This window comes from Syngnathoides biaculeatus, chromosome 9 (genome assembly GCF_019802595.1).
Source record: "Syngnathoides biaculeatus isolate LvHL_M chromosome 9, ASM1980259v1, whole genome shotgun sequence".
Lineage (NCBI taxonomy): Eukaryota > Metazoa > Chordata > Actinopteri > Syngnathiformes > Syngnathidae > Syngnathoides > Syngnathoides biaculeatus.
This window is the reverse complement of record NC_084648.1, coordinates 1896864-1909871: the sequence shown is the minus strand read 5'-3', so window position 1 is coordinate 1909871 and position 13008 is coordinate 1896864. Positions and strand designations below refer to the sequence as shown.

The window sequence follows — 13008 nt, the reverse complement described above, 5'->3', positions numbered from 1 at the left end:
CAGAACTTTTTAAAAATGGCAATCAGTCAAAATGCGAAGTCTGATTGGAATGGGCACTTAAACCGGTGTACAAGAATTTAGAAAATCAGAAGATGGGTTCCGGAGATTTTTTTTTTTGCGGGGAGTACATTTAAATGTATCAATTAAATGTACACATGAATGTAAATGGCCATGCTTTATTCAATTTTAAACTTGTTTCCTTTGAAGATGCTCATTTGAAGGCCCTAATTAGCCTAAATTGACAAAAATGAAAAAAAAATTCAAGGGATGGTCTCTGTTTCTAATGGGAAATAATGAAGTTAAGCTAAAACTTGTCATAATAGTTGATCCATACTGTACTTTAAAAAAAAAAAAAAAAAGTAAAAAAACATCAGCAATAGCTGCCATTGTAACAGGAACTTCTTAAAATTCTGTGATTTCACTATTAACTACTGTAATTTTTCATATAGAATATGCCCTGGAGCAGAAATGGGCAAACTTTTTTGCTCAGGGGCCACATCGACTTTTAACATTTGACAGGCTGGCCAAGCCAATACGAGATGCTTACATACCAAAAAAAAATTAAAAAAAAAAAAATATATATATATATATATATATTATTTTTTTAAAGGCATTTTAAGAGTTAATACTTTGATTTACCTTTGCCGGGAACAGTGCTGTTTTGTTGATCACCTTTTTTGATAGTGCATCAAAGTCTGGTGTTAATTTTGTTGTGGCAATTCTTAGAACACATCTGAGGTGTTCATAACTCAGCTGGGACCTGTTGTATGTTTTGTTGGTCTTTATCATATGAAAAGCCTAGTCACACATATGTAAAGGCAAACACCACCTGCATTCTCTGTGCCATCTTCTTGATTTTTCAGAATGTGTTGTCCACTTATGAAGTATAAAATCAGTTTGACAGTTGAACTTCTCTTTTGAGACAATATCGCATTAGAAATAAAATCAGGTCCATCTGCAGCTCCAGTGGCGCTGTTTCAGGGTCTTGTGTGACTGAATCTTAGATGGCAGTTAGTCAGATAAAGGTGTTTTGCTGAGCCTGCAAGCTTGATTTTTAACCGCTTAGCCGTAACCATCACTTCCTGCATTGATTGGCTGTGCTTATAATCCGCATGTTTGGTAGAAAAGTGATTACTGCTGTTACATTCCTCTAAAACATCAATGATTTCTTAACAAATGAGATGTAAAGCGTTTGACCAAATTTCAATCAACATGTTATTTAGTAGTCAACTCAATATTAAACACTGCACACACTGTTGACTTTTCGTATCTTTGGCCCACCCATGCTTTAAGAAGAGTTCAGAGCAGTCTTCTTCTTTTCCTTTCGGCTTGTCCCGTTAGGGGTCGCCACAGCGTGTCATCTTTTGCCATCTTAGCCTATCTCCTGCATCTTCCTCTCGAACCCCAACTGCCCTCATGTCTTCCCTCACCACATCCATAAACCTTCTCTTTGGTCTTCCTCTCACCCTTTTGCCTGGGAGCTCCATCCTCAGCATCCTTCTACCAATATACTCACTCTCTCGCCTCTGAACATGTCCAAACCATCGAAGTCTGCTCTCTCGAATCTTGTCTCCAAAACATCCAGCTTTGGCTGTCCCTCTAATGAGCTCATTTCTAATCCTATCCAACCTGGTCACTCCGAGCGAGAACCTCAACATCTTCATTTCTGCCACCTCCAGTTCAGCTTCCTGTTGTTTCTTCAGTGCCACCGTCTCTAATCCGTACATCATGGCCGGCCTCACCACTGTTTTGTAAACTTTGCCCTTCATCCTAGCAGACACTCTTCTGTCACATAACACACCAGACACCTTTCGCCAGCTGTTCCAACCTGCTTGGACCCGTTTCTTCACTTCCTGACCACACTCTCCATTGCTCTGTATTGTTGACCCCAAGTATTTGAAGTCGTCCACCCTCGCTATCTCTTCTCCCTGTAGCCTCACTCTTCCCCCTCTACTTTTCTCATTCACGCACATATATTCTGTTTTACTTCGGCTAATCTTCATTCCTCTCCTTTCCAGTGCATGTCTCCATCTTTCCAATTGTTCCTCTGCGTGCTCCCTGCTTTCACTGCATATGACAATATCATCTGCGAACATCATGGTCCAAGGGGATTCCAGTCTAACCTCATCTGTCAGCCTATCCATTACCACTGCAAACAGGAAGGGGCTCAGAGCTGATCCCTGATGCAGTCCCACCTCCACCTTAAATTCCTCTGTCACACCTAAGGCACACCTCACCATTGTTCTGCTGCCATCATACATGTCCTGTACTATTTTAACATACTTCTCTGCCACACCAGACTTACGCATGCAGTACCACAGTTCCTCTCTTGGTACTCTGTCATAGGCTTTCTCTAGATCCACAAAGACACAATGTAGCTCCTTCTGACCTTCTCTGTACTTTTCCACGAGCATCCTCAAGGCAAATAATGCATCTGTGGTACTCTTTCTAGGCATGAAACCATACTGTTGCTCGCAGATACTTACTTCTGTCCTGAGTCTAGCCTCCACTACTCTTTCCCATAACTTCATTGTGTGGCTCATCAACTTTATTCCTCTATAGTTCCCACAGCTCTGAACATCCCCTTTGTTCTTAAAAATGGGAACTAGAACACTTTTCCTCCATTCTTCAGGCATCTTTTCGCCCGCTAGTATTCTGTTGAATAAGTTAGTCAAAAACTCCACAGCCATCTCTCCAAATTGCTTCCATACCTCTACCGGTATGTCATCAGGACCAACTGCCTTTCCATTTTTCATCCTTTGTAGTGCCTTTCTGACTTCCCCCTTAGTAATCATTTCCACTTCCTGGTCCTTCACTCTTGCCTCTTCAACTCTTCCTTCTCTCTCATTTTCTTCATTCATCAACTTCTCAAAGTATTCTTTCCATCTATTTAGTACACTACCGGCACCAGTCAACACATTTCCATCTCTATCCTTAATCACCCTTACCTGCTGCACATCCTTCCCATCTCTATCCCTCTGTCTGGCCAACCTGTAGAGATCCTTTTCTCCTTCTTTCGTGTCCAACCTGGTGTACATGTCTTCATATGCCTCTTGTTTAGCCTTTGCCACCTCTACCTTTGCCCTACGTCGCATCTCGATGTACTCCTTTCGCCTCTCCTCAGTCCTCTCAGTATCCCACTTCTTCTTCGCTAATCTCTTTCCTTGTATGACTCCCTGTATTTTGGGGTTCCACCACCAAGTCTCCTTCTCCCCTTTCCTACCAGATGACACACCAAGTACTCTCCTGCCTGTCTCTCTGATCACCTTGGCTGTCGTCGTCCAGTCTTCCGGGAGCTTCGGTTGTCCATCGAGAGCCTGTCTCACCTCTTTCCGGAAGGCCGCACGACATTCTTCCTTTCTCAGCTTCCACCACATGGTTCTCTGCTCTACCTTTGTCTTCTTAATCTTCCTACCCACCACCAGAATCATCCTACATACTACCATCCTATGCTGTCGAGCTACACTCTCCCCTACCACTACTTTACAGTCAGTAACCTCCTTCAGATTACATCGTCTGCACAAAATATAATCTACCTGCGTGGTTCTACCTCCGCTCTTGTAGGTCACTATATGTTCCTCCCTCTTCTGGAAATAAGTGTCCACTACAGCCATCTCCATCCTTTTTGCAAAGTCCACCACCATCTGCCCTTCAAAGTTCCTTTCCTGGATGCCGTACTTACCCATCACTTCTTCATCGCCCCTGTTTCCTTTACCAATATGTCCATTACAATCTGCACCAATCACAACTCTCTCGCTGTCTGGGATGCTCAGAACTACTTCATCTAGTTCCTTCCAGAATTTCTCTTTCAACTCTAGGTCACATCCTACCTGTGGTGCATAGCCGCTAACCACATTATACATAACACCCTCAATTTCAAATTTTAGTCTCATCACTCGATCTGATACTCTTTTTACCTCCAAGACATTCTTAGCCAGCTCTTCCTTTAAAATAACCCCTACTCCATTTCTCTTCCCATCTACTCCGTGGTAGAATAATTTAAACCCTGCTCCCAAACTTCTAGCCTTACTACCTTTCCACCTGCTCTCTTGGATGCACAGAATATCAACCTTTCTCCTAATCATCATGTCAACCAACTCCTGTGCTTTTCCTGTCATAGTCCCAACATTCAAAGTCCCTACACTCAGTTGTAGGCTCTGTGCATTCCTCTTTTTCTTCTGACGCTGGATCCGGTTTCCTCCTCTTCTTTATCTTCAACCCACAGTAGCTGAATTTCCACCGACGCCCTGTAGGTTAGCAGTGCCGGGGGCGGGCGTTGTTAACCCGGGCCACGACCGATCCGGTATGGGATTCTTTAGATGAACGCTCATATTTGAGCAGTACCGGGATAAAAACAAAATAGCCAAAGGAAAGTCAATCTATCAGGGCAAATGAATGTAGTCATGATTTTGAAATATTTTGGTCATTTATCACCAATCTTGGGAGGGCTGGATTAAAATGATCAATAAGCTTTATGTGGCCCGCAGGGCGTAGTTTGCCCAACACTGCTCGAGAGTATAATGCGCACACCGAAGTAGATGCCAAAATTCAAGAGAAGTCTTCTTTAAACAATACTCATCCCAAACTGTCTATACTTCAGATATTCACATGCTATAAATGATGATAGGAAGTCCCACTTGTCTACTTGTAATTCAATCTTCTAACATTGGTTACAAAGTGTTTCTAGTACTCACTTGAAAGGAACTCAAGCATTGGAGATGCCATGGCAACTGTTGCAGAGATGTGGGTGAGCTTGACAATAAGAGCAGGCAGCAGCTTGATCATGATGTCAGGCATCTCCACCGTGCACATTGTAAGAGCCACCACACACTGCTTGGCACAGCGGTAAATGAGGCCTGTCTCAAGACACTGGACCAACTCTCTCTACAGGAAAGAAAGGAAACCTCATTGCAGTTGACTTCAAATGAGTGTACACAACTCTGAAACTGTTTTACTCCACAGAAATCATAGCTGCGCCTATGTAGACAGAACAGTGAAAAGATCAAAAACACCTAAAAGGTTTATTTGTGTAATATCTGCTCAGTAGTGATTTGTACTTGTCTTGATTGCTCCAGATAGGTGTGGTAGGAGGTGACTGCTGTTAGGACAGGAACCACAGCCAGCTGAACATCCGTTCTTGAAAATCCTTCCGGTGTCTTCTTCAAACGTTCTGAAGTCAGCCTGTCCGTAACCTACATGCAAAAGAAGCAAACCAAAGTCATGTCAAGGCCTGTCAGAATAAGAAAAAAAAATTACCCAAAAACTACCATGATAATTAATAATATAATTAATGCCTCTGAAATCATTAAAAATAACAGCCGACATTTTTTTTAAACTATTTGTTACTTATATTATAATTTCCTTTCTTGTTCCTCAACTAACTTAGTTTTCTTTACTCTGTGATATGGATTTCCCTGGGTCTGAAATAAACAAATAATGAGCTGCAAGACTTGTCCAGTTTATGCGGAGCCTTCTTTTTCGATTATAATCAGTTCACGAGCCAAACCGAATGAAAATGGTCCATCTAAACACATCAATCAGATGAAACAGGACAGACTCAATTGGAGTTTCATTTGGTTTCACAGGGGGAGAATATTCCTTTTGCCAAGTCAATAAAAAAATTTTCACCATATTTCATCTTGACATGAATGTGCGGTGGGAATCGGTGGGAACCGCTTACATACAGTGTAACTCGCGACGGAGGTTATATGCAATGGAGATCTTGTTTTTAACTACGTCTAAATTGTTTTTATTGTTTTGTTTTTCTATAAACGTATGAAAACAATCCCAACTACTATGCTGAATGGATAATGGACGTCTATTATGATAAATGACGTGACACTTACAAAAACATGGGGATGTCACTTGGTTGTTCTTATTAAATGTAGTGCACGTCATTCATTGAAATAGATCATGTCAGATGGAAACAGTTGACCAGAGGTCTTCAATCTGATTTATTTCAGTCGGAATGATAAAAGTCTCCATGTAAACCTGGCAACTGTGTGGTTGGCACGCTGAAGACGAGCTCTTCACTTGTGATTAAAATATCTGCAGACATTGATGTCTGGTATAGTCAACTACTGGCTGAATAACATGTGCCATTGAGGTTATGCTTAGTGAACAGTTAACGCTCCCATGCGTATGTGAAGAAAAAAACATTTTAGCAAATGGGTGCAATATAACAGAGTGGAAATTTTAAGGGGGTCTGAATACTTTCTATACTCGCTTTACATGGTTTGACTGTTAATCTCCTACCATGCAGCAGAGAGAAGAACAAAGCTGGTCTATACTGCAAGGTGATGTTAGCAGCAGAACTTTGTATTGCAGTGTCCAAGGCAACTTCTCCAGGACCAATTTCAGCACTTTCCAATCAGTCTCCTGCACAAATAAAACAAAATGGTAATGACTAGTGCACAAGCTTTCTGAGGAGCGAATCTTCTTTTCCTTTCGACTTGGCCAGTCAGTGGTTGCCACAGCATTCTTTTCCATGTTAAGCCTATCTCCTGCATCCTCCTCTCTAACATCAACTTCCCTTGTCTGCCCTAATGACATCCAAAGACCTTTTCTTTGGTCTTCTTCTACCTCTTTCCTGCTTGTCCCATCCACATCATTCTTCAGCCAATATACTCACTATCGCGCATCTGAACGTGTCCAAATCATTTACGTCTGCTCTCTCTAACTGTCTCCAAATATCTAACCTTGGCTGTCTCTCTAATGAGCTCATTGCTAATTTTAACCTACCTGGTCATTCCTAGAGAGAACCCAAACAGCTTCATTTCCGCCACCTCCAGGTCTATATCTTGTCTCTTCAGTGCCACTGTCTTTAGCCCGTAAATCATGGCTGGCCCCCATCACTGTCTTATTAACTTTGCCCCTAACTTTGACCCACAGTAACTGAATTTTTACTAGCGCCCTGTAGGTTAATGGCACCATGGCAGGAGTTGTTAAACTGGGCCACGACAGATCCAGTTTGGAATTCTTTAGTTGAACGCTCATATGTGTTTATCAAAGTTTTAAGCCAGATGCCCTTCCTGACACAACCCTCTCCATTTATCCAGGCTTGTGACCAGCCTACACTTGGTACTGGCTTGTGCCCCCATAGCATGTGGAGTAAACACAAGACCATATCCATAGCTACTCCTATTTAGTCCTTACATGTCTGTAATGGAACAACTGTCTTGTCAATGAGAAATTAGTTGAATATAACAATCATGTGTACCATCTTGAGGCACTGCAGGAGAACATTAAATGCAGGTGAATACGGCAGATTGGCAGATCGTATTGTTGCAGTGACAGAAGAAGGTGGAGGAGTGGGAGGAGGAGGCCCACTGGCAGGGGGTGATGTTGGACCTGTTGGCTTCTTCTCATTTGCTCTTTTTTCTGGCTCCCTGGATCATTGAAAGATAATAGCAATATGAAAACAATCAGCGATTAAGGGTTAGTGTGTGCGTGCGTGCGTGCATGCGTGCACTCACCCCATATCACAGTAGCAATAAGGGCTAAACCTCATGGCTCCATCTTTGTTGGGGACACCAACACGATGAAGAGAGTCTGCTCGCATCATTAGGAAGAAGTCAAACACCTAAAGACAAAAGAAAGCGAACTGATTTGAAATGATTTTTGTAAATGTAGTGGCTGTTGCACTTACCTGTAGCCTGATACTAGAAGCAATCGTCGAATGGTATTTGTTCTTGTAGTGGAGCTGCAAATGGCTGATAAGCAATTCATAAACACGAGTGGCATGGCTGGCTGGCAGACTGTAAAGCTTGCTCTAGAGGGAAAGACAATTCACACCATCTTAATCTAATTGGGAAAGAAACATTTAAAATATTAATTCAAAATCGAAGAAACTGGTACCATGTCAAAACAAACAAAAAATCTATGTGCATTTTTTTGGGTCAGTTGATCTGTCAAACATTTTTCTAATTTCTTTTTTTTTTTAACCGATGGTTTTCATATTCTTCATTAGTTATTAGTATTCATTAGCAATTTAAACATACCATAAAAATAATTGCTGGTAAACTACCTGAAGAATCTCGAGTAGTCCCAAAATCGCAGTCCTGACATCCTCCATAGGAGATTCGGCCGTGTGCTCCCTCTCTGAAATGTCAACAGGTCCTGAACACACCAGAGAACGACTGGCAACCTAGAAAGCAGCAATCAGAAGACACTTGATACATTCTAGGGTTCTAGCTACGCAGTTTAATCTGCTCATACCCGCTCAATAATGTCCAACAGGCTGGTGAAGTGGTGGGTGTTACAGCCCTCAGCTAAATCCACCAAAAGCTGGGTAGCTTGTTTTCTTACGGCCAGGTCTCGGTCTTCAGCAATGCCACTAAGCTGGGGGATCACTACCATTTCTATCAGCTCATCCTGAGGGAGACAGCAATTATGAAATTCTATTACAATTAGAGTCATTCATTGTTGAAAAATAATCACTTTAGAACACTTTTCCATTTCCACTTTCTTACAATTGATTTATTTCACAACTGCATTTAATATGGCATCATCTGTGAGAGCATCAAATCAAATGAAAAATGTGTGAAACAAAAATTAAAAACATGGGCAACAGTATTTGAAATGATGAAGAGGGGTGCAACAATATTCAAATAAAATTGCATACATACCTCATACAGTTGCCGGTTAGTGCTTAAAACAAAAGACAGAATGTGAAGCACTTTGATCCTGATCACGCTGCGGCTTTCATTCCTTTTACGGAGACCATCGAACCATCATGAAACAACAGATTCAGAATGTGTGGGGGACAGAAGAATAGACAGTAGTGTCAAAATGTAAGAGAAATGTGTTCATCCTACCTAAAGAATTTCTCCATGAGTCTGTGAAGGCTCTGAATCCAGCCGTCCTTGGCGGGCTGGATTGACTGGGCCCTGTACGAGATGAGGGTCAGGACTGACGCATCCTTTCACACAAACATATAGAGGGTCAAAGATATTGTATATTAAAAAAAAAAGGGGGGGGGCTGCTAATATTATGTGGAAAGGCACAAGACTAACAGGTCTTTTGTCAGCACACTTCTCCACCAGACTGAAGAACTTTTCTGTGGAACCGTGGTAACCATTCTGCTCATGCAGCTCTTCTACTGTTGTCAACAGCTCATAAACGATTGCCTTCAAATCAGCACTGCCTATTGCCTATGAGGGCAAAAGAACATTCCGATGAAGAAGGGATTTTGCATTGACGAAATCGGGTTTGTGTGTTTGTTGGCGTGTGCCTGCGCTTGTACCTGAATCTGCTGCAACAGCCGCTCTATGATGCCCAGCAGAATATCCCAAGTTACAACTTGCAGCTCCTTGCCGTATTTCTTGATCAGTCGGGTGATAGAGAGGACGATTTCATAGGATACCACTTCGTTGGCACAAGACATGGCCTTAACAGAAGAGAGAATATCACAGCAGTCATAATTCTATTGTGTGTCCTTGTACTTTGTGAGGTAGTTTGCTTTATCCGGATACAATAGTGCGTTGAGCTATAGGTTTATTTCATTCATTGACTACATTCATAAATTTGGAAATTAATTCATTCCAGCCGTCCAAAAAGAAAAATAGCACTCTATAATATTATACTTCACAGAAATGTACGTAATTCAATGGAATTTTAAAACGTTTAATTTTTGCCACTTTTTCACAATGTGCTGCTCATTTTGGTGTTCAGGACAGACGTGCGCATACACAGTACCCAAGGCTCAGTTGCCTTCAGAGGTTCTCAAAATGGCAGGAAATATTCCTGCATGTAGTTCTATTTAGAAGGTAAAGAATATATGCCTAACAATATTCTTATATTTCTGTCTATGTGTGTTGCTACCATTTGTGTTTAAATATCCATTACTCAATGGATAACAAGAAAGTCACTTACAGTAGGTGCAAATTATTAGCCCATGGACCAGGAGTGATAAAGATATGAAATTATGACAAAAACACCATGAGTTGCTTGTGTTTTACCTTGTAAAAAGAAGGCAGAACCAGTGTGGGTGTGTTTTTGAGTGCAGGAAGCCTGTGTGCTCCCCACAGCGCCATTCCAATAAAGAACACAGCTCCTCTCAACAACGGCGCATCTTCCATGTACACCCTGAGTGACAAGACGGGAGGTTAGGGAGACAAATTCAAATGAGTGAACCACACCACAATCTGCAAAAATTAATTCAAAACAAAAATGTCATGGTAATGCTGAACAATTAATTTCTTACTTTGCTAATTTCCATCACAAAAAAAAGATGAGGGGTAAGCAATGTACATAAGAACAATATAAAAAAAGTTTCATTAGTTTAGTTGTAAAAGTGTGTATGTCACGGCAAAGATGTACCGTATTTTCACGACTATAATGCCCACTTAAACGTCTTGAAATTTTCTCCAAAACGGATGGGGCACCTTATAATGCGGAGCGCCTTATGCATGGACTGATAACCAAAAATCTGTAACTGACTGGGAGGTTTTTCTCACGACACGCTGCTTATATCGAGGAAAAGCAGATGTGAGAGGACAGCATGCGGACGTTACAGGGGGAATGGGAGGGGACGCGAAAGGAACGCCCCACAGAAGGTATATAATACCAGTATGTGTTTTGTGCTGAACATCGTCGTTTTGGATAAGGACCCCAAAAAAAGGCATCAACAAAGAGACACGATTACAAAGCACAATTTAAACTGCAGGTTATCAGTTACGTGGAGGAACATGGGAATCAAGCAGCTGGAAGAGAATTCAAGATCAATGAATCCATGGAATCCAGGAAAACAAGCTTTGTCAAGTTAAGACGAAGCTGAGTTTCCGGAGAATTGTGACAGGATTGTGGATGCTTGGGCTAACGTGTCTCCTTCCACTGTTGTTCGAAAAGCCAGCATCATATCTGAGGAGCCACACGGGAACAAGACCGACAGTGACAATGACAAAAGGGAACCTGGCATGTTTGATGGAGAACTTGCCCAGCTGTTCATTTCGGATACAGAAGATGAGGACTTTGATGGATTTGTGGATGAGAATGACCGCAAAAAAAAAAAGTGTGTACATCGCTAAATACTTCAATAAAGTACAACCCAACTCAGTTTTGCTCCCTGTGCCTTTTTAAATTGCGTGCATGCATATTACCGTATGTTTTTAGCTAGTGTCGCTATAGAGCTATATGCTTTGCGACGCTGAACATGCATGTAAATACTGTTGGAAGTGCATGTTTTGTTGTCCGGTGGTTGTGCTGTTCTGTTTGGTGTGGGGTAATGATTTTGGTTTGGTGTGATAATGACTGAGGATGGCGTGTTGACTGGTGACTTGCTTGCAACAGTCGTAGTGGGGGGAAAAAGTATTAGCTTGTTCTTCTGACAAAAATGAAGGTACACTTGTTCCTCACCATCTCATGAGCCCCACCATGCCTGCTCCCAATAATGGAGTGCGCCTTATGGTCGCAAAAATACGGTCATCAATTATCTATTCAACCATTATAGGTTGCAGAGATATTGTACAGTTTATATATTCAAGTATGAGCAGGACTACAGAATATTGCACAGGTTGTATGTTTTAATATGAAAGAAGGCAAAATTGTGACAATACCTCTCTTCCATGATGCGGCACATTGTGTAAATAGCACTGTGGCCAAGGTGAGTCCCACACACTTTCCTCATCAACTGGAGTAAAAATAGTAGCACGAGAAGAGGAAGCAGTTCATTCTTTTGCCCTTTCAAATTATGAGCATTAATATGGATTTCTACCTACATTCCAGCAGGATTCACAAAACTCTTTGACATTGACTGTGCGACACAGTGTGATGATGAAGACTCCAAGAGAGTCTGAAGGGAGGCAGTTGTAACACACCACTGCATCAAGGACTTGAAGAGCCACCTGAATTACAAATAAAAAAGGACCAGCTTCGTCAAATGCTGCACTCCATAACAAGGCCATGCAAAAGGTTTTGGTAAAAACTTTTTTTCCAAAATGTAAGAATTTTTTGTTGGTCCTTATTCCAAATATATGGTTTCGTTTATTCATATTCTGGAACACAACATGTAGGTGGATAGACAAATTGACATACATTTTGAATCACTTAAAGTGGGACTGTCATCCCTATAAACATTCTAAAATAGATATTGTAATGAAAAATACATATACCAGTATTCACTTCAATGTCTATATGAAAAAAAAAGTGAGCGGAGAGCGCGTCATTCATGCACAAAGTTGCGCAATTGAGTGTCCTTCGACATCCAAGTGGCCGCCATATTAGTCGAGATTTAGTTTAGATTAGTAGAGATATTTGGATTTTTCCAACGCCCCTTCTGCCACCAAAGCTCTTTTCGAAAAGGACATCACCACACAACTGAGTGAAGTTACCGGGGCAATATTACACTATTGTTTCGAGCCCTCAGGGAAATATTACACTATTGTATCGAGCCTTATTCAGATGACATCTCTCGTCCGGTCCATTTCCGTGGCGGAGATGAGTCATCGCGGCTCATCGCAGCCGGCCGGTGTGGCTTATGACAGAGCCGAGCGCTGCTGCTTTAAGGGGGGTGCTCACAGTCAAGCCAGGGCGCTTTGTGCGTCCACACGACTGAGTAACGCATTCTCGGCTGGGTTCTTCAGAGCCGCCCCTGTCGCAAAACCTGACACGCAGCCTTTGCAGAAGCTGTGACCGCCGAACACGGCGCCTCAGCCAGTGTGGCTGATTTTCGCCGCCACGGTATTTAAGGAGGAGGTGGAGCCGAGCCATGCTGCTTTTAGGGGTATGTTCAACGCTGACGCAGTACACGATGAACACTATCGAGACAAGGCTGAGTGAGACATTGTTGACTGGGCGACGCCCAAATTGACACATTTCATACGTGGATGTTTTGTTACGTTATGAGAGAGACCGATTACGTGGTCCGCCTCAAACTATTTTTTTTTGGAGCTGTATGCGCACATCAACACATTTCATACACGGATCTTTTCCTACGTTATAAGAGAACGATTACGTGGTCCGCCCAAAACTATTATTTTTTTTATTAGCTATATACACACCTACCTGTTA

General features: G+C 42.0%; 1 protein-coding gene across 2 annotated transcripts in view; it reads right to left on the bottom strand.

The window, feature by feature from the left end:
- The window catches only part of tsc2 (TSC complex subunit 2), a 44662-nt gene that overhangs the window by 25573 nt on the left and 6081 nt on the right, over nucleotides 1-13008 (bottom strand). For both annotated transcript variants that reach the window (XM_061830661.1, XM_061830659.1), the window contains exons 8-22: nucleotides 11718-11843; nucleotides 11556-11629; nucleotides 9960-10086; nucleotides 9245-9388; nucleotides 9015-9152; nucleotides 8817-8920; nucleotides 8628-8709; nucleotides 8218-8373; nucleotides 8027-8146; nucleotides 7649-7771; nucleotides 7476-7582; nucleotides 7220-7388; nucleotides 6256-6378; nucleotides 5058-5192; nucleotides 4695-4884 (exon numbers count right to left, since the gene is read on the bottom strand). In XM_061830661.1, coding sequence (XP_061686645.1) covers nucleotides 4695-4884; nucleotides 5058-5192; nucleotides 6256-6378; nucleotides 7220-7388; nucleotides 7476-7582; nucleotides 7649-7771; nucleotides 8027-8146; nucleotides 8218-8373; nucleotides 8628-8709; nucleotides 8817-8920; nucleotides 9015-9152; nucleotides 9245-9388; nucleotides 9960-10086; nucleotides 11556-11629; nucleotides 11718-11843 — 1918 coding nt within the window. The remainder of the gene's footprint in view (nucleotides 1-4694; nucleotides 4885-5057; nucleotides 5193-6255; nucleotides 6379-7219; nucleotides 7389-7475; nucleotides 7583-7648; nucleotides 7772-8026; nucleotides 8147-8217; nucleotides 8374-8627; nucleotides 8710-8816; nucleotides 8921-9014; nucleotides 9153-9244; nucleotides 9389-9959; nucleotides 10087-11555; nucleotides 11630-11717; nucleotides 11844-13008) is intronic.